General features: G+C 42.3%; 1 protein-coding gene and 1 pseudogene across 3 annotated transcripts in view; both read right to left on the reverse strand.

Moving 5' to 3' along the window:
- Window positions 1-20,296, reverse strand: part of FMN1 (formin 1) — a 444,801-nt gene that overhangs the window by 26,257 nt on the left and 398,248 nt on the right. For both annotated transcript variants that reach the window (XM_080658928.1, XM_080658929.1), the window contains 2 exons: window positions 17,388-17,439; window positions 12,428-12,577 (listed from right to left, as the gene is read on the reverse strand). In XM_080658928.1, coding sequence (XP_080515054.1) covers window positions 12,428-12,577; window positions 17,388-17,439 — 202 coding nt within the window. The remainder of the gene's footprint in view (window positions 1-12,427; window positions 12,578-17,387; window positions 17,440-20,296) is intronic.
- Window positions 929-8,544, reverse strand: LOC308254246 (small ribosomal subunit protein eS1-like; annotated as a pseudogene). Its single transcript has 2 exons — window positions 8,522-8,544; window positions 929-1,672 (listed from the first exon to the last, which is right to left on the reverse strand). The product of its transcript is annotated as a small ribosomal subunit protein eS1-like (transcript).

The raw sequence follows: 20,296 nt of genomic DNA on the forward strand, positions 1-20,296 counted from the left end.
AGAAAAGGGAGCATTGCAGGGAATATAGTTCATGAAATGCATGGTGGTAAAAACATGAAATTGGACCAGCCGTAATGTGAATCTCTTTAGAGAAGACTTAATATCCCTCGTCACTGAAGAGAGGAGATTAAAATAGTCTCAAAGAGGGAAAGGCAGGCTCTCTGCACCAGCATTTGTAGTAGTGGGCCTCCAAGCCAGCATGCCACAGGGAATGCCTAAAAAGTTTTCTAAAAAGCAGGATCATAAAAGTGAAGGTCCCAACCACTATACCACTAGTCTAACCCTAAAATTCAGACATGTTAATCTGAATCTCTCTAACAAGGACAAGAACTTCCATTCTGGTGACTGTTTTAAAATACATGGAGAAGCATGATCATCAAGGAAACATGAGAAAAACATGCCTCTGTTGCTGGCCCAGTAAATTCTGGCTTTGGGCCCTTTGAATGGTGGATAAGGTTTTGGTGGGATAGAAGAGGCATTGGTACCTACTGGAGATTGCACTTGTAAAATAACTTGCCAGTCTGACTACCCTATGTGGGTTGGCTTTACTAATCATGATGAGAGAGCTTCTTCTAACAGCAAATGATGGCATCTTTATGGTCTCCCTTTAGGAAAAATAGTCACAGAAGAGGTATAAGAAGCTGCAAAGATGAAATACTAACTGGCTATTTACTCTTTGCCATGATCTCCTTGCAGCCTTGAAGTAAGTAGTGTCAGGCGGAGGAACAAAGAATACCATACAAAGAGACTTTGGAAAGGTGTGGAAGTGCCTTACTTAAGAAAATTCAATACATATTCATGCCAGTTTAGATGGCGAAGTTTGAGGTTAATATCTTCCCCCTCCCCTACAAATAGTATTTTTTATTTGTCTCCATTAAATATCTGAATTTTAAACAGACAATTGGACTAGGGCCTCATATCCATCAGCTCACTCAACTTTAGCACCTGTCTCATCCTCAGTAGCTTTTCCAGAACTGCTGCCTTCACCAGGAAGCTCCATGAGTTTTCCACGTCAAACTTGGGCTTCTCCAGCATTTTGACTTTTCTAACATACAGCAGAGAAATAGAATGGTAGGGTTTTTCTATGTCTCTTCCAGTGCTCTCTGGAATCAATTTATAGACCACTCCTTTCAAATCATTTGCCTGCACCTCTCGGGTCATGATTTCCATCATCTTGTTCAGGACTTGGTGGACCTGCTGATGCTGAGCACAAGAGGTCTTCCGAATCTGATTGTTGCAGTTTTTTAGTAAAACCAACACAAAATAGATAAAGCAAATAACCATCGGTTGTCTTGACATCAACATGAGCTTCAATCATGCACTGCCATTTTTTGACCATGGAGCACATTTTGTCATGGGTAAAATCCTTGCCATGGAAATTAGGTAGTTTTTGCCCTAAACATCCTCAATAATTAGCCTGAATTTTCTAAATGCAACTTCATCATTCTGCAGATCAGCAAGGCTCACTCCAAAAACACGACCCTTGAGACCATCAGATGCGATTTTGGTTCCTTGAGTTCTCGTGACTAGTGTTTTTCTATCTTTTGTATAGAACAGAGCTGGTGCTTTCACATCACACCAATCTTTCTTAGAAAATGGATCAACCACTTTCTTCTTGGCTGCCCTTCGGCTGCCTTTCGTAAGAGGCCCGTTCTTGCTGACAGCCAGGGTACTGCCAAGAGAGCCAAAAAGGAGGGTCACATCTCGGTCTTTTCCTCATGAGGTTTACATGAGGCATTAACATTATAGAGTGGTTTTGAATGTTGTGCTTTTAGAAGGACTTAGCTATGTCAGGTCATGCTCCAGCCACTGCCTGGTAACCTGAACATCAGAAATAAGGCTCTGTGTGCTCTCTGGGGTTTGTTTGGGGCCTTTTGATAATCCTCAATCTCAACCAGGAACTATCCTCAGTTCACTGAGTCAGCTTGTTTCTCCATAGCCAGGGGAAAAGGGGCTCCTGCCCAACTTTCGTTCTAAATTACTAAGTGCAATCATGGACACCTGCCAGGGGCTGTGGGACCCTCCCTGATTTCTATCCTCCTGGACAAAAACTTCTTCACTAGGTATTGCTGAATTCTTTTTTTTAAAATATATTTTTGTATTGATTTCAGATGGGAAGGGAGAAAGAGAGAGAGAGGAAGAGAGAGAGAGAGAGAAACATCAATGATGAGAGAGAATCATTGATTGGCTGCCTCTTGCATGCCCCCTACTGGGGATTGAGCCTGCAACCTGGGTATGTGCCCCTGACCAGAATCCAACCCAGGACCCTTCAGTCCAAAGGCTGATGCTCTATCCACTAAGCCAAACCGGCTAGGGCTATTGCTGAATTCTTGATATAACTATTACACAGGGATAATAGTTATGAAAGTGAATGAAATCAGTCAGTCTTCACTGTCAGTAAAACACAAACACCACAAAGACCAGACTTCTTAATTCCTCAATGTACAGAGAAATTTCTTCCTCATTACAGCAGCTGATGAAAACATTATTGACTAGTTTATGTTTCCAAAGGGTAAGGAAATAAAATGGAAAAAAGAGAGCCATAACAATATGAAATAACGAGTAAACTGACAATCATGTATCTCAGACACACCAACAGGACCACAGACTTGAACGGACACACACTCTCCTATGCTCATTCTCTCTTCAGAATCTGACCCCTGACCCCAACTACCCCACCACCCCCGTGTTTCTCCCCAGGTTGGCCTCACTAGCAGGTCTTACGGTAGATGAAAAGACTCAGCTCCTTACACATCAGAGTCTAGTCTCTAAAAGTTAGTCCATCATAAATCAGCCCACCACTTCTACTTCCTAAGTTTGACCATTTCCCTACTTCATTCTTAAGAGATTTTTCTATTTACAATGAAAAAAGCCTTCTTACAGACCAAATTTCACCAGCTACACAATCAGCCACTTCATGGTTTTAGCGGGCTATCACTTGTAGCACCCAAACACATTTTGACTGCAAATGATTAATGGCAGAACAAAAGCCGCTTCCGTTTGCAGAGCCTCTCCCCCAGGCCACAGGGGAGTGGAAGTGGGGAGGTGGGGGGTCCCTGGACTTGCCCTGGAATGCATGATCAGTTAAAGCCAATCACTCTGCACTTGGTAGACGAAACACCCTGAGCCGCCCGGCGATTTAGGTGCGGAGTGAAAGGTAACAGCATTGCATTTCCTTGTTCAGGGAGAGGTAGGTGTCTGGGAGACAGATTGGAAACTGAAGGCGGCCCTGTGTCATAAATCTGCACATTTAATTGCAATGCACGGCTAGTCTTTGGAGGGCCTTTCCAATCCTGATAATGAAGACATGCATGTGCTCGTAGACGCCAACTCCCCCCTCTTTGATTTTGAAATCTGCACCACCTACCAAGTCTCACCAAACGAGAGCTGATCAGAGGCTCTTTGCGCAGTGACTAAAACAAAAGGGTGAGGGAACAGGGGAGATTATGTGGAGCAGGCAGCCTTTCTGGCGCCCCTTAAATCATACTTCCCGGGCAGACCCCTATTCCATCTAGTCTATGCCCAAGGCAGGAGCTGTCAGGAGGCCCACAGATAAGCAATTTAGAAATATTCTAGCTGAATGAAGGAGACTTACTTTGGGTTTCCACTGCTGTCTGCCAAGCTAGGGAAATAGAGTGCAGACAGATGCTCTCTAAGGTTCTTATTTGAGCTCCAAAGAGGTTTGAGGCTTGGCACAGCCATGAACCCCAAGGATCTTCACTTTCTTTTTTTAAGACAAATTGAAAGTAATACAGTCAAGAACAGAGAAGGTGATTGTTTTACTCCATTGACTAATCTTTCTTGTCCGGAACATGTCTATTCTTTTTAACAAAGCTCTTAAGATTTTAAATCCTTGGAAAAAAGCAACCCATATGGGATGTATTTGGGGTATTCTACCACCAAAATCCAAATAAATAAGCTCCCTCATCTATCAGCAGCAGACAGAAAATTCTGTAATCAATTTCAACATGGCAAAAGAAATCACAGTGATTGTTTATTTGTTCAACAAATGTTAATTGAGCACCTACTATGAGTAAGGACATAAAAGGTGCTACAGAGAAAATGAAGTAGAAGACTTTGCCATGGTCTTCTAGGGCTTATGATTTATGTAAGGGAGGAATTGCCTGTAACTAAAAGAATGAAAAAGAAATCACTAGTGCTAAAATGGAAGAGACAGAATTTTGGAGGAAAGTCAGCTCACCGAGTTTCGGAAAAACTTCATGAAGGAGACAGTATGTGATCACTAGATTAAATTCTTCCAGAATAGGGTTTCATAGCTTGTACAGCAGTTAAAACATACTAGTAATAGGTATTTTAAAAGAATCTGTTTAAATCAAGCTGATTAAGCTGCAAATTTATATTATGTGAATGCAAAATGCAAATGCAGGTGAGGCTGATGTGGACTGAGCATGCAGAGAGGGAAACAGAAAACCCAGCAGTTAGGCTGGCCCCACAAATCTCACTATGTCATTCTTCCAAAATGTGTATTGAGCCTCCCAAGTCCAGGCCTTTGCCTTGTGATCTTTAAGAATGTTCTTACTCCTTTCTTCTCTAAGTAGCTGAATTCATCAGTTCTGTCAATGCCCAGCTCATTTCCTATCTAAAATCACAGTAAATCAGGGTTGCAAGAGACCTTCAAGATCACCTAAGTGTAGCAGTTCCTAAACTTGACTGAGAATGTCGCAAGATCTGCTGGGGAGGTATCCTTCTCCCTCCCACCTACAAAGCTTACCCTGGGATTATAATTAAGTTTGTGTACATTTACACAAGGTTCTCCAAGAGATTTGGCAGATCTGCCACATTTGCAAGCCACTGATCTCCAACATTCCCCCAGTGGCTCCTGAATCCCCTCTACAATTTTCTGCCTCGGCTGGTCCTGCCTCGGAGGGTCTTTTTCTAAGACCCTCCCTGGCTTTCACATTGCTCTGGGATCACTTCCTCCTTCAAACTCTTGCACTGCTGAGGATCTTCCATGCACACTTTAAATCACTTTATTCTATGTTGTGAAGTCCTTTCTACATCAATAAACAATTACTAGGCTCTGTGCTGAAGAATGCACCATAGAAGACAGAACAAGGAATGCGTTTATATTGAACAGGTGGGAAAATACACACAATTGTTAAAAAAAAAACAAGTTGCAATGAACTGCTAAAGGATGGAAGAAAAGTATGTTGTCAGAGACCAGAAGAAAGGGTAGTTCTACTTAGAGGCAACTCAGAAAATTTCTGGAAGAGCTGGTTTTGGAGGTAGTCCTTAAAGGGTGACAATATTTTGACCAACAGGAAATAACCAGGACAGGGCAATGTAAAGAAATGATCCAATGAGAATTCACGGAGAGAATGTGCAGGTGTGAGAAACAGTGAGTTGTACATGCGGGTTGAGGATATAGAAAATGAGATTGAAAAGTGGATTAAGGGACGATTTTTGGAGGCTCATGCTATAATTTTGGAGAAAGTGGAAAACTTGAAAGAGCTCAGGCTTTAGTGTCAAAGAAGACCTAAGTCCTTTCCCCCAATACTGTTGCTTACTAGTAAAACTGTAACATTGGCAAATCGTTTAGTCTCTCCTGTGCTTACCTATGAAATAGCAATACACCTTTTTTAAAAATAATTTTAAAAAATATATATTTTTATTGATTTCAGAGAGGAAGAGAGAGGGAGAGAGAGATAGAAACATCAATGATGAGAGAGAATCATCAATTGGCTGCCTCATGCAGGTCCCCTACTAGGGATCGAGCCCACAACCCCTGACATGTGCCCTTGACTGGAATAAAACTCAGGACCCTTCAGTCTGTAGGCCGATGCTCTCTCTATCCACTGAGCCAAACCAGATATGGTGCAATACACCTTTCGGGGCTTTTCTTTCAAGGACCCAACAAGTTAATGAATTTAAGTACCAACCTTATACATATATGGCTAATTCTCTTCCTTTATTTCACTAGTAATAGAAAACAACAGAACATGTTTGAAGAAATAGATGTGATCTAACTTAGGTTGTAGAAAGACAACTGGATACAAAAGAATATTGAAGAGGAAATAGAAAAACTATAGGCATAGAGAACAGGTAGGAGGATGTTTTAATAATCCAGGTGAGAGATGGATGAGGGCAAAGCCACTGTAAAAGCAGGGTAAAGCAGAATATCAACTGAGGAGGCAAAACTGAAAATCAGCAACTGGTGGGAAGTGAATCTTATAGCATTAAAAATGATTGAGGTTTCTAGCCTGTCTCTTACTACTAGGAAGATAGTGGTGCAATTGAAAGCTAGGGGACCTAAGAAGAGTAGGCCTCAGAGGGGACAGAATAAATTCTTACTGGGATGTACTGAACTGCAGGTGAAGGTTGGGCATCCTATGGGAAGGTCTGGTGTGCTTTAGGAGACTTGGGTCTGAGAATGAGAACTAAGAGGTTGGCTCTGGGTAGGAAGACTCAGGAGGCCTTCGCAAAGAAGTGATAGATGGAGCTGTGAAAATCATTGGGACTAGCTGGGGAGAGGGTATCGAGCAGAGAAGAGGAACACTGAGATCTGAACCGTGGGGGTAGGTTACTTAAGGTATAGAAGGAAAAGAGGAGCTAATGGGGATAAAAGAGAGTGACCACCTTCCCAGAAACATACTCAGAATACTATGAGAGCCATGGAGCATTTCAAGATGGAAGAAACTATCATCAGAGTCAAAAGCTAGTAGCGGTAAGGAGTTAGAAAAAGCTGTTTGACTTCACAGTTAAAAAAGGTGGCAACGTCTCCTAATGGTCTCAACATCCTTTTTATCCTGCTGCCTCTAAAAATAGAAACCATGAGTCTTTAGCTGGGCACATGGCTCCCAGATAAACCTACATTTCCTGGTTTCCCTTGTGTATGGCCATGAGACTAGGTTTTGCCCAATGAAATGTGTGTATCTTCCAAGCCACATGTTTAAAAGGAAAGGGTGTGCCCTCCCCTTCCTACTGGCAGGAACTTAGCAGTAATGGTGCTGGTGGACAAGATGTGAGCCATCTTCAACTTTGTCAGTAAGGACCTCATTTTAATGATGGCTGCCACAGGACAGAAGGAATCTGAGACCCTGACATTCAAGCAACTTACACTCAAATTATTATGCAAAAGTAAATTAAATATTTCTTGTTTAAGCCCTATTGGATTTGGCTCAGTGGTTAGAGTGTTGGACTGAAGAGTCTCCGGTTCCATTCCAGTCAAGGCCATGTACGTTGGTTGCAGGCTTGATCCCCAACGGTCAGGACACGTGCGGGAGGCAACCAATCAATGTGTCTCCCTAACATCGGTGTTTCGCTCTCGCGCGCGCTCTCTCTCTCTCTCTCTCTCTCTCTCTCTGTAAAAATCAATGGAAAAATATCCTCAGGTGAGGATTAACAATAACAAAATTTTCTCATTAAGCAACATTTATTTTGGTCTTTGTTATGGCAACTGAGGCTTTGTCCTTAATGATACAGGAAAAAATGAGCATATGCTAAGAAAAAAGAAGTGAAGACATTAACATAAACTCTTCTTTTAAGAAGCCAAAAGGAAAAGGAGAGCGAGAGAGAACAATAGTTTTCATAGGAAAGGGACTCAAAAGAGGTGTTGGAGTTTTTAAAAAATCAATGATTTTATCATTCGTACCATTTTAAAGTCTACCATCTCCTCTCCTTATTCATAGCATAGTTTTAACTTTGCAGAAGTAATTTTAAATTTATTGCTTGGGAAATAAGCAGTTTTATTTTTCGTGATTATGGTAATTTTGTTTATAAGTTAGCTCTTTGGGATATTTACTGTTTGTGGATTTGTACAGAGCTGCCTTCAAATGTGACTTGGGGAAATTCAAAGTTTTGCCAGTCAACCAGAGGGTGATTTGTATTATTAAAGGGGTCCCTTGAAATATGAAGCTTCTGAGCAGTTAAGTGTACACAAACCATTTAACCACATAAGAGAGGGCCAGGGAAGAGAAAGTTAAGTTGTGAGAAGTTACTGTAATGATCATGTTTGCATGTCAGCAGGAAAGCAGATTTCAATAAATAAAAATGTTAGTTCATGGAATTATTTCCAGGAAAACTTCCTCATCTGAAGAGAAGAATTCCTACATCGTCTACACTGCAATCAATTGCCCCTTTGTGGGCTGAATGATGGTCTCTCTACGTCCCCAACTCCTGCTCCTAAAGTGACCTGGGCAACAGGGAGCTCTGAGAACAGCTTTTGGGGTAACCCCACAGCAGCTCTGAACCATCTGCTGTCAAGGGAATGGCAGTTACATAATTAACCATAATAGCTGCAAATGATATAGTTACAACAAAAACCCTGTTGGTATTTAGCTGAACTAAAAAAAACCAAAAAAACAATGGTGTAAATTATAGCTATGTGTATAATAAAATTTCTTATTTGCATTTCACATAAAATTCACCAAGCTCCTTATTCACTCATTACTCACCCATTATGGGTTTTTTAAATGGCACTTTGAAAGTTTGCTTTGGCTCGGGGTGAATTATTTGCCAAGACTTTATTCCTGGAGTCATGACTCCTCGGGGACTTCTTTACCTTTTGGCAAATTCATAGCTCATTTTGTGGGTGGTAGTGGTTTGTGGCCGCTATGTATGCATGTGTGGTCATATGAGGGGAGTAGTCTTAGGATATCCTAAATAGTGGAACACTTCATAAGGAAGGGTAATTAAACAGAAAAAAGAAAAAGTAGAAAATGAGTAAAGCATAGTAATAAACATAGCAGCAAAAATTAGGTTGGTTCCTTCCAATTATGCATGTGCTTGAATAATCTGCTGACTTAATAGGTGGAAGAGATGTGCATTACAAATATCTATGGAATGTTTGCATATCAAGAGGTACAAAAGTGCATGAGAAGGTACAATTGAGGCAAAACTGTTTCTGGAGAATAAAAATCGTGATGAACTTTAATAAGCCATAAGCGCAATGTTGGATACAGATGAGCAGAGGAAAGTATTTTTTTTGCATGTACACTTTCATAAAAGAAAATGTGGTCTTTAGGGCCAACATCAGTATTTTAGGGGAAGAACTGGGGCATAAGACAAGGTAGCTGTAGACATTCACCAATTCCAAGAGGGCAACGAAAATTCTTCCTCCCCAAACCTCCCCGACTCACTGAAAGACGTTGGCTTGAAATATCTTCCAATGGAGTCCCTAATGAGCTCAAGACTAAAGGTAAAGAGTAATTCCGAAATGAAACACAGTTTTTGGAATAGTAGGAAAGTAGTTTCTAGATTTATAGAGATTTCAAGCTAGAAGAGATCATCGTGTACATTTAGCTGCTGCTTCCTCCCAACCTATACACTTTACAGATGTGATATGTCGTTGGGTCCCCCAAGAAATAATAAGTGACTGGCCAAATATTGTGTAGCAAAATAATGGCGTTAGAATGCTGGTTTCTAACTCTCGATCTAGAGGTCTTTTTCACAGCACTGAGCACACACTGCCTGTACTCATAAGGGGTAAGGGAAGGGCCTGGTACATTTCACTGGAGTATGAGTTCCAAGGCTAGGGGCTGCATGAGAACTGGGTGGGTGACAGAAAGAAGATCTAGGGGTGGTGCATTATGCATTTGTGCCTGGACACAGACGTTTCCTATTTTGCCTAATATTGGCTTAAATGACAAGGAAAGCTAAATGCCATCAATATACCATCATAAAGTAGCTTGCTTTTTTTCCTGGGTATAGTTTATCTGCAGGTAAACCATATCGCTCACAAGGCACAAGAACAATGGGCGCTTTTATAGTCATTTGTGTGTTTAGAGGTTGTCCTGGGTCTCACAACAGACAGTTGTTACCCTGACATGGAGCCGCATCAATGCAATTGTGCATCAGGCTAATGAGTGTGTTTTCATGGAAACCATACTAAGCAGAGCAAGAAGTAAAGAATCTCCACTACCTGAAATTGACCTCAAGTGGCTCAAGGTAGTTTCAATACTTCCATTCCATTTTGAAGTGATTCTGTCCCTTTAAAAACACTATTATTGAATCCTTCATTTCCCCCAATATCTGGGGTTTTAGTTGGACTTCAAATATATCTAAAAATCAAGTGGGTGCAATTTCTCCTGATGCGATCTGAACCAGTTTCCTTTTTCCTTATACATACAAGCCATCAGGTTTTCATTTGAATTTTATTTCTGAGGATGACTTTGTACTATGTTATGTTATCTCGTGACATTTAGTGTTGTTGGGATTTATTGGATTTCTGGGAATTGTATAATAAAAATAATATCAAACATCATTAATTAGGTGTCAAATTAATATTGTTTCTTATTTTAATTACAATAGAATTCAAGTTAATTTGCTTATTTTACCAGAGTAATATGGGATTCCAACCGTATAAAATCTAAAATCTTTAGCAGACAGAGGACAATTATAAAAAAATTGTCACTTCACAAGAAAATCTGGGATATTAATCAATTTGTTTAAATGGCTGAGCAGTAATAAACATAATGTGCTAACATCTCTTAGCAAATAGATTTTTGTAAACAAGCTGCTTCCAAAAATATTTTATGAGGCATCGTTAACATTCAGAGATGCTGCTGTTTAGGTTGGAAACCTCGGTGATCCATCTCGCACAGCGCGGCTGGAATGAAGAGACCCTTGGAATCGCTCAGTGAGAAGAACTGGAGAGGGGCCTGTGAAGTCATGACCCTTGGAAGGTGTTGGTTTACAGAGTGTGAAGTGGGCAATTCACCAGCTGCACCCAGGAAGCGGTGCTGCAAATGCCTACGGCTAGGAGTCAGAGGACACAGTCATTTTAAAGGACGCCAGCCACCACCCCTGCAGACCCACAATTCATCTGGTCTAACTTCAGTGACAGGGGAAAAAAAACTTCTTAAGTTAGAATACACTCGCATATTTTAACTGAAGATTATTACAATGAAAAGCAATCAATTACCCGCTCAGTTGTTTTTGGTTTTTGGGCCATTTTAGGGCGCCAACCTCAAGGACAAATTTAGTAAGGACTATGCTCAACATGTGAGGCGCAAAATCTTAAGGAAAGGCCATACATTCAGAGCTCACTTCTGGTTTCCTGGCTGTCAGGTGTGGACGTGGGGAGGGAGAGGAGCTTGGCGCTACCACTTTCCTATGAAGCTCACAAAACAGAATTTATTCCTTGGAAGCTAAAAGGGTTAAATAAGCGGCTGCAGGGCAAGAGCAAATGAGGTGGGTGTCAAGGTTTTTAGAATTTTTTTTTCATGTTATTATCAATGATCTTTTTCTTTAAAATGTCACTTAACTATTTCTCTGCTTCCGCTTCTCCATATAATGGATGTACTAATGTTAATTCCCATGTTCCCAAAGAGGTAATGGTGGAAAGATATGTTGATAAACATTTTTAAAGCTCTTTGACTTCCTTAGAAAGAAAGCAGGCTTTTGAAAAAAGAAAATATTTAGATACTCAGCAATACTGGGTCAAAAATCTCTAACTTTTGATCACTTTTAAAAATAGCTTTTTAAGCTGAAATATATTAGTGTATTGTGTGTGTAGATATATTATGCATATGCTTTTTCTCTGATTACAAAGTAAAGAACAAAAGTACTGAACTTAGGAATTTTAGGTCTCAATTTTAGTGAGATATAGATGTTTTGATTAAATAAATCATTTCTCTTAATTTGTAGAAGTTTTTTGTCTCCTTCCACTCTACTTTGAGTGACACTCTTATGCATCTGTTCTGCAGGGGTAGTAGCAAGACCTGTTTGAAGTTTAAATCTTTGACACCCTCTGGAGAACAGTGGCAACCTGATCAAAACAGTGATCAAGCAGAAATGCTCTCTTTCTAAGAATGAACACACACACACACACACACACACACACACACGCACACACACACCTCCCTGCATTCAGAGCCGAGGTTTTCCTTCTACCCCCAACTAATAAAATCAGGAGGCTGCAATGAGGCTGAGCGGCAGGCAGTTTGATGTCCTCAGCAGGATACGGGGAGTCAGAAGTGGCGCTGTAAATCCAGAGCGGGGCTTCAACACTGTGTTAAGTGTGGCCTGAGTCTCAGAGATTTCCCTTTGATGCAAGTTCAGTATATTAATGGGAAAAGCATTCACTTTTATTTGTCTGTACTGTCTGCGACAGCAAGGCTGCCTCATTTAGCCTGGGCCAACATGAAAATACACAGAGAAGCAATCTGTTGCAAATTAGCACAGCTCCCCTTTCATTTACTAGCTAGTAATTGGAAGGGGTTAAGAAAGTGTAACTTATCGGACCACGTGAGGGTATCTGCTTGTGCGGACAGCAAGCCTTCCCCCCCCCCCCCCCCCCCCCCGCCTGCCGAATTGCCCTAGGAGCCCTGAGGCAATAATCCTTCCTCATGGCCACTTGGCCTGAAAGACAACACTGACGCGTGTGAAATGTGTGCGCTTCGCTAGGTCTGAGAAGGCAGTTTCCTGGACTCCCAAAGGGGATATTTGTGACTCTGTCAGAACTTACCTTTCTTTAGATATGTTTTTACTCTCCCGTTTCCAAATCGTCTTGAAGTCACTGCAGAACTCGTACCACACCATAAACACGTAGTTTGGAGTGATCTCCTTCTCACCAGACTTTGGCTTCATCCCAAAATATCCCACTGTCGTTTCAAAACTGCAACAGGCAGGAGGGGAAAACAGAGTGAGGGAGAGGGTGAGAAACTGTCAACACCATTAGGGTGGTGGGGGGACACGGAGGGGCGGTTTCCCACTTCTCCACTCTCTGTCTCCATTACCCATTTGCTCAAATTCATTTTCTAAGAAATTCAGTTTGACTGGGGATACACCTAGACATATCTTATCCATGTAAAATCCAGCATGTGTAAGTCCAGGGGGTATATAGGTAAAACTTTTTGAGTTTGTTCTTCATCTCTAATCTATGTCATGTACCCGCTCTTCACTTGAAGTTTAATGATGACGGGGAACACTGCTGGCATATTGACTCTGTGGCATTAAGCAGTGGTCAGTTAGAGAGCCCAGTGGGAATAATTAATCTGTTGAGTGTTTCATGGAAAATCAAGACTGTTCTCTCCTATTCTGGTACCCTCTGGCGTTGTAACCTGGGGCCAATCACTCAGCATCAGACTCTATTTTCTCAAGGGTAAAATAAGAGACTGAGCCTCTATGATCTTCAAGAAGGCTACATTTTTAAAGCTTTATATGATACAAGAATACAGACCACCAAATGCACAAAAGTATATGTACTGATGAGGGCATAGCAAGGTTTGGATGGAAAATCATCTTTGATCTTAATAAATGATCTCCAATCTGGTCCAGGTTTTGCAAAGTAGATTCCCAGATATCACTAAGAGCCTCCTGACCTACCCCATGGACTCTCACACCAGACTAGCCGGGCCTCCCAAGCAGCCCTTCTTGGAGGCACTAGCTTTGCAGCAATTTATAGCTCTGCACTCAATCTTTCTACCCAGCCACCCCCACCCACCCCAAGTCTCACAAGCTCATTTGCCATGAGCAAGAACACTTAAATAAATGGCTCCCTTTTCTAGGGTGTTGGAAACTAATCAAAGCAGGAATGGCTGGCCAGGTTTATTACTACTCAATGCTCTATCATCTGTTCAGACACAGCATTTTTTTGTGGCCATCCTGAATACCGAGTTCCTAATGGAACTCTATTCAATGGAGATTGTAAAACCCCGAAGCCCCGTTACTATTACGGAGCATACTTTCATCTCGTTCTCAGTTATTGGCCAATATGTATCTCATAAGATTTTACCACAGTTCACAGATGAACTGTTAATTGATTCCATGGCTATGATTAGGCAAGATCCAAGCTGGGGCTGCAGCTCTGAGTCCCATAAATTCTTTGTGCTTCTGTAAATAATAAATCTGTTTTTAATGCAAATTAAACTACTGGTCAGGGAATTTTGGCTCCCAGTTATTAAAAGACTGGAAGTGTATAAGTGGAGAAAGGCAACAACTGCAGTAATTTCTTAAGGGACTCTCTTATAATACCAAACATGCATATTTTGGCGCAAAACCAGCAATGGAAGAAAGTAGCAATGTCCACTTTCACCCAGGCGGGACCCATTCTGTGGCAAGCAGAATACTGATAACACCAAAGCACACTCTATGGCATATAGTTCTATTTCATTCAAACGGAAAATTATATTAATGTAGCACGGAAATGCATTGTAGAGAGTTTTGTGAGCTATAGGAACCGGCCATGGTTTTCTTACGGAGTGCTGGGGCTTTTGAATCAGAAGAGAACTACATGTCAACTTGTCCAATGTTCTCGTTTTACAGAAGAGGAAACAAAGACCTGGAAAGACCGAATGTCCCTTTTTATTGGCAGCGTTGGGCTAATCTTGGGCCTCCTGATTCTTAGGGAAATGCATTTTCCTCCCTCCCTCCCTCCCTGTGGCTCATGCTTGCTGACCTGGGCATTCAAGAAATACAACAGTTTTTTCCCCATTTCCACTTTAGACACAGTTGCCCCTGTATCTTCCATAACGTGCGTTACCCCCAGCAAAGCACATCATTATTTTCTTCTCTTCCAAGATGCTCACCTTCTATACAGAAACATATTTCTTTGTGCATTAATAGAGAGGAGAGAGTCTCCCACGGCGAGTCTTTAGGGCAACAAACGGTCTTCCTACAGCCCAGCGGGACACAGTGAAGAGCACAGAGCCCCAGTCCGGGCTTCTCGGATCACCCCACACCTCGAGCCTTATTGGGAGTCTCGAGTGCAAGACCAAGGCATTGCACGCACCGGTGCAGCTGCAGAGAATGGCAGCTCTGTTTGGGGGCTATCGCAGAGCTTGAGGAAAGCATGCCGTCACCCTGAGGCCTCACTTTCCCCGACTCTGAACTGAAGCTAACCATGTACTCCCCCTCTCCCCTGGGAGCTGTGAGGTCCTGCTTACTCACCCTCAGAGGGGGCGAAAAATAAAGGAAAGGCAGAACTTCAGCATTTCCCCACGATGTGCTTTGGGAACTAAGAAGGCAAGCGAACCTCTTCAGAAGAACCAAAGTAAACAGAGTCGCAGAGAATGGCCTGGCCTTGGCACCGCAGCTGTGACGGCGAACAGCTGCTCCGAGGTGCGCCTTGTTTGAATTCCGTGCTCTTCCTTTGCCCAAGGAACAGCTAAAAGCTGCTCTATGAACCTACAACTACTTGATAGAGTCTAGGCTACTGTCCTCCCAAACAAAACTCTTCCTTTCAAATTCAATTTTGATTCACAGAAGACAGATGATTGAAAACCTTCTGAAAGTTGGGCATGAAAATTAGCGCTCCTAAGTAGCCAGGAGAATTTTCTCCAACAGACAAAGGGGCAATCATGCTTTCTGAAACTATTATTTGCCAGCAGATGACTCTAAATTAGCTTTCGACTTTTAAAAAGTGGATGTATTTCTGATCATGTTTCACATAACTTCTTGACTTCACTCTAAACTCTTCCCTGACTCCTTTTCTCCCTGCTACCATTCCTTGTCTGATCTGAATCTTTACAATTCAGCTAAACGTTTTTAAAGTGCAGACAGTGATTCTATCAAAGAGCCCGGGGCCAACTGAATGGTTTTCCTCTTGCAGCATTGAGAGGCCAGAGCAGAACACATCCTCTTACTGTTTTACATGCATGCCTTCAGAAACTGCTTAGGAAAAGCAAATATTCCTTCGCCTCAGAGTAAATTGTTTCTCTTGAGAATAAAACATAAGAATTTCCTAAATCTCACACGAATATTGCAACACTGACCACCAACCTCCTTAAAGAGGGTAACCAAACAACTGTGGTTTCTACATTAAAGATGGGATCGGACATATTTCATGTATGACATGAAAGCTAGACTACCTTCACCACAAAGTCACGGAAAATGCTGACAACCAGAATTTATGACCCCCCTCAGCATGGCTAATGCACAGCAGCAGCTTCGGCTCCTCGAAGGTGGGCCCCCTATTCCTTACGCAAGAATCCTGAAGAAGTATTAGAAATGACATCCACCCCAGAAACTGAATTTCTGTTTGGCCTGATACTCATGTGCCCTTGTTGAGGGTCCCTTAATGCATGCTGATTATTTCTGTCTCACAGATGTAGTACTTAGACACATGGAGGACGGGAAGCTTCCTGTAGGGATAAGGCCAATAACGGGGCACAGAAATCCACACACACAACCAGGTGACTGTCTTCATTGTCAAAGATTATCATGTGAAGATAAAGTCATGATTCAAGAACATGTCTGCACTTAGGAAAATGCAGGGTTTGCCTTAACCTCGCTCATCTGCATTTTAATTTTATTAGCGAATACAGGGGAGAGCAGGGCAGGATGTGGGACTTGTCAAAGCAGAGCAGACGGCACGGTTCAGTCTTTCAGAGCCCCCGGGAGGAAAAGGGCTCATTTGTAGAGTTTGTTCATTTGCATTTAGTGAACTCCTCTCCTCACGTATTTGTAAAGCCCGTTTTTCTGTATGTGCCTCTTCCTGCTCTTACCTCTTATTTAATTTTCTAGTACTTTTAGAATTATACCAGTAAAATTTATCTCAATTTTCTGCGCTGAATATGAGAATGCCTCAGTATATTCCCATTCCTCCTCTAAGAGGGAGGGACAGCCACACTGACTAACCTGGTCAACTGATAAAAAGAAAACCCCTCTGGGGGCCACAGCCGGTGATTATTGGCCTCGCCCACTCTGATGGCCATTGAGAGAGAGAAGAGCAAACCAGAGGCATGAAGTAGGCGAGAGCTTGAGTAGGAGACCTCTGAGGTCTCTGACCAATTCTGTGGGAGTTTTCCATATAGAGGTCATTCCCTTCTCCCCACAATGTCCTCTAGGCTCCGAGGAAAGACACAGTAAGTTGCTTAGGTGTTTGGAATAACTGGTTGAATCTAGTTGTAACACTAAGAAGGATCACGTTGTTCCTGACTCCCAGGAAGTGGTTCAGGAGCAGAGTGATGGAGGAGAGGCAAAGAGATGGAAATAGCGTCATGACGTGAGGCAGGCGAGTCACTTCCGAATGATCTTCTGCTTTTTAAAAAATCTCTTGCTTCTTGAGGAAGAATATTCCCAAGTCCTGTCACAGTGCTTTCACTCCCGCTCTCCACAGACTGTTATTGTTCATGGAAGCATAGTTTTAACAAATGGGGCCAAAAGCATGGTCAGACATTATGCGAATGAAACAAGCCAGTCACAAAAGGAAAAGTACTGTATGAGTCCACTTACATGAGGTGACTAGAGCAGTTAAAGTCACAGAGACAGATATTAGAATGGTGGTTGCCAAGGGCTGGGGGAAGGAAATGGGGGAGTTATAGTTTAATGGGTCCAGAGTTGCCTTTGAAGCAAATGAAAATTTCAGGATATACATGGTGCTTATGGTTGCACAGCAATGTGGACTGTACTTAATAATAATAATTAATAATAATAATAAAATGGCTAGTCAAAGAAAGAGCTGGGGCCAAGTTAGAGCTGCTTACCTTTTCTGTGCATTCTCCAAGTGACTTTCTTCCATTTTATGCTCTTTTTTGGCTGTGAAAGAGAAATAATTATGATTAAAACAGTATTTTCTTCCATCATATTTTTTGCATAATATTCTAACTTTTATTATACCCATTCATTATAGAAATAAGCCCAAATTCAGGGGTTGGAAGCTCCTACCACACATAGTGGAAAAGGCACTCAATTCACTACATTTATACCACTGCATTCTTTTTCTTAAAATCCTCAACTGAGGATGTGCTTAGAGAGAGGAAGAGAGACAGAGAGAGAGAGAGAGAGATCTATGTGAGAGAGAAACCCTGATTGGTTGCCAGCCCAGGTATGTGGCCTGAGGACCGGGAACCTTTTGGTGCATAGAACAGGGACAATACTCATCATGCTCAACCAACTGAGCCATTCTGGCTAGACAGCATTGCTTTCTTGATAACAGCTATAGCTAGCAGCAAGGGGTGGGGGACATTTAATCTATGTTCTTACTGGGACACTTGTGAGAGTGAAAGGAGGTGACAGTAATAATTGCACCTGGACAAAGTCATACATTGGGACAATCCTGGCCAGGTTGGAGCATGTGGTCACCTGGCTATGGTTGGCCTTTTTTGGAGCTGTGGCCTGTGCTTAGCACTTCCCCTTCTCTCCCAAACATTATAAACCCAGCACCATTTGCAGTTCTGCTCAGATTCAAACAAATTAATTGAATTCTTGCACACTCTCTACACTCACAGGCTCCTTTGACCATCTGGGGGGGGGGGGGGGGGGGCTATGATTTCCTTTCTCAGAATAATGTTTTTAAATGCATTGAAAAAATACTCAAGATTACTAAATAAATCGGTGATACTGAGATACAATTCTGAATTTAAAGATTAGGAACCCATGCTCTGACATTGATATATGAGAGAAACATCGATCGATTGCCTCCCATACTTGCCCTAACTGGGGATCGAACCCACAACCTAGGGATGTGTCCTGACCGGGCATCGAAACTGCAACCTTTTGGTGTATGGGACAATGTTCCAAGCAACTGAGTCACCCAGCTAAGACTCACCATTGATTTTAAAATGTAAATGTTATTAAGTTACTCTCATGCTTAAAATCTTCCAACAACTTGCCATCATCCTTGACATAACCATTTAAAGTCTTCACAATGTCCCAGAAGGCCCTGCAAGTCTGCTTCCTGGCTTCTCTGTGACATTACTTCTTCTTTTTTAAAGTTTTTTTTTTTTTAATCTTCACCTGAGGATATTTTTTCCATTGATTTTTTTTTTTAGAGATAATGGCAAAGAGAAGGAAAGACAGAGAGAAACACATAGATTGGTTGCCTCCTGCATGTGCCCTGACGAGGGCCTGGGCCAGGGAGGAGCCTGCAACCAAGGTATGTGCCCTTGACAGGAATCAAACCCAGGACCCTTGGGTCCACAGGCCAATGCTCTATCCACTGAGCAAAACCGGCTAGGGCTGTGACATTACCTCTTCTTTTCCATGCTCATTCCTTTCTGGCTGGCTGGCCACCTTGCTGATGCTTGAGCACACTGAACACATGCACTAGGATCTTTGCACTTGCCTTTCCACCTCCCTGGGACACCCTGCCCACAGTCTCTACATTACTGGCTCTCTTACCTCAATAGGTCTCAGCCCAAATATCACCTTCCCTGACCTCATTCAATAAAAGATCATCCCTTGCCACGCATCCTCCCCTCCCCAACCTCCTTTTCCCCCATAGCAATTATCTACCTGATGCACTAATTCATTTGCTCATTTGTTTATTATATGACAACTGAATGTAAGCTGCAGGAAAGAAGCAACTTCACCTGGCTTGTTTTTTGTCGTGCCTTAAACATGGAAAGTGCCTACATATTAAATCACTTATTTTAGCTTAAAAATGTGTATATTGACCCTGGCTGGTGTGGCTCAGTTGGTTGGGCATCATCCTGTGCACCGAGAGGTTGTTCGTTTGATTCTTGGTCAGCGCACATGCCCGGGTTGTGGGCTGAATCCCCTGTAGGGGGCGTGCAGGAGGCAGCTGATGAATGTTCCTCTCTCACATGGATGTTTCTCTCTTTCCCTTACTCTCTCAAAATCATAAACTATTCTTTAAACAAATGTATATGTTGCATATAGGTTGCTTAAAAAGAGATATACTAGGATCCCTAAACATAAAGCATTATATTTAGAATATTAACATAGGCTAAAGAAGGTTGTGAGGATATAGTTGTATACTATATTCTCTAAGTCCAGTACATTTTAGCTAACAAAAATAATTTCTTTTTATATTGACACTAGAGGCTCGGTGCATAAAATTTGTGCATTCGGGGAGTGGGGTGTCCCTCAGCCTGGCCTGTGCCCTCTCACAGTCCAGGAGCCCTCAGGGAATGTCTGACCGATGGCTTAGGTCTGCTCCCACAGCTGCACTCACCAGCTGTGAGCCCAGCTTCTGGCTGTGTTGCTCCCCCTGTGGGAGCACACTGACCACCAGGGGGCAGCTCCTGCATTGAGTGTCTGCCCCCTGGTGGTCAGTTCGCATCATAGTGACCGGTAATTCCGGCATTCAGTCAATTTGCATATTAGCCTTTTATTATATAGGATGATTTGGCTTTCATAACTGCACCATTTTAGGTAAAGCCATAGTTATGGGCAGCTGTTGTGATATAATTTCCCCCCACTCTCCCAGCAGCAATCTTAGCCAATCAGATACAGAGAAGTGACCTATGTCTCTCATAGGTGACACCAAGTTCCCCCAAATGTGAAACAACCTAGTGGTTTGTTCTTATCCAGTGATTCTTAATTATGTGCCTGGTCAAACAAGAGGGAAATTCTTCCGAGGCCTAAGTGGTCTTCCTGGACACCTTTGCTGTTCTCCATCACCAATGGTCTCTAACTGGATGCTCCCATG

This window comes from Plecotus auritus, assembly GCF_963455305.1.
Source record: "Plecotus auritus genome assembly, chromosome: 1".
Taxonomy (NCBI): Eukaryota; Metazoa; Chordata; class Mammalia; order Chiroptera; family Vespertilionidae; genus Plecotus; species Plecotus auritus.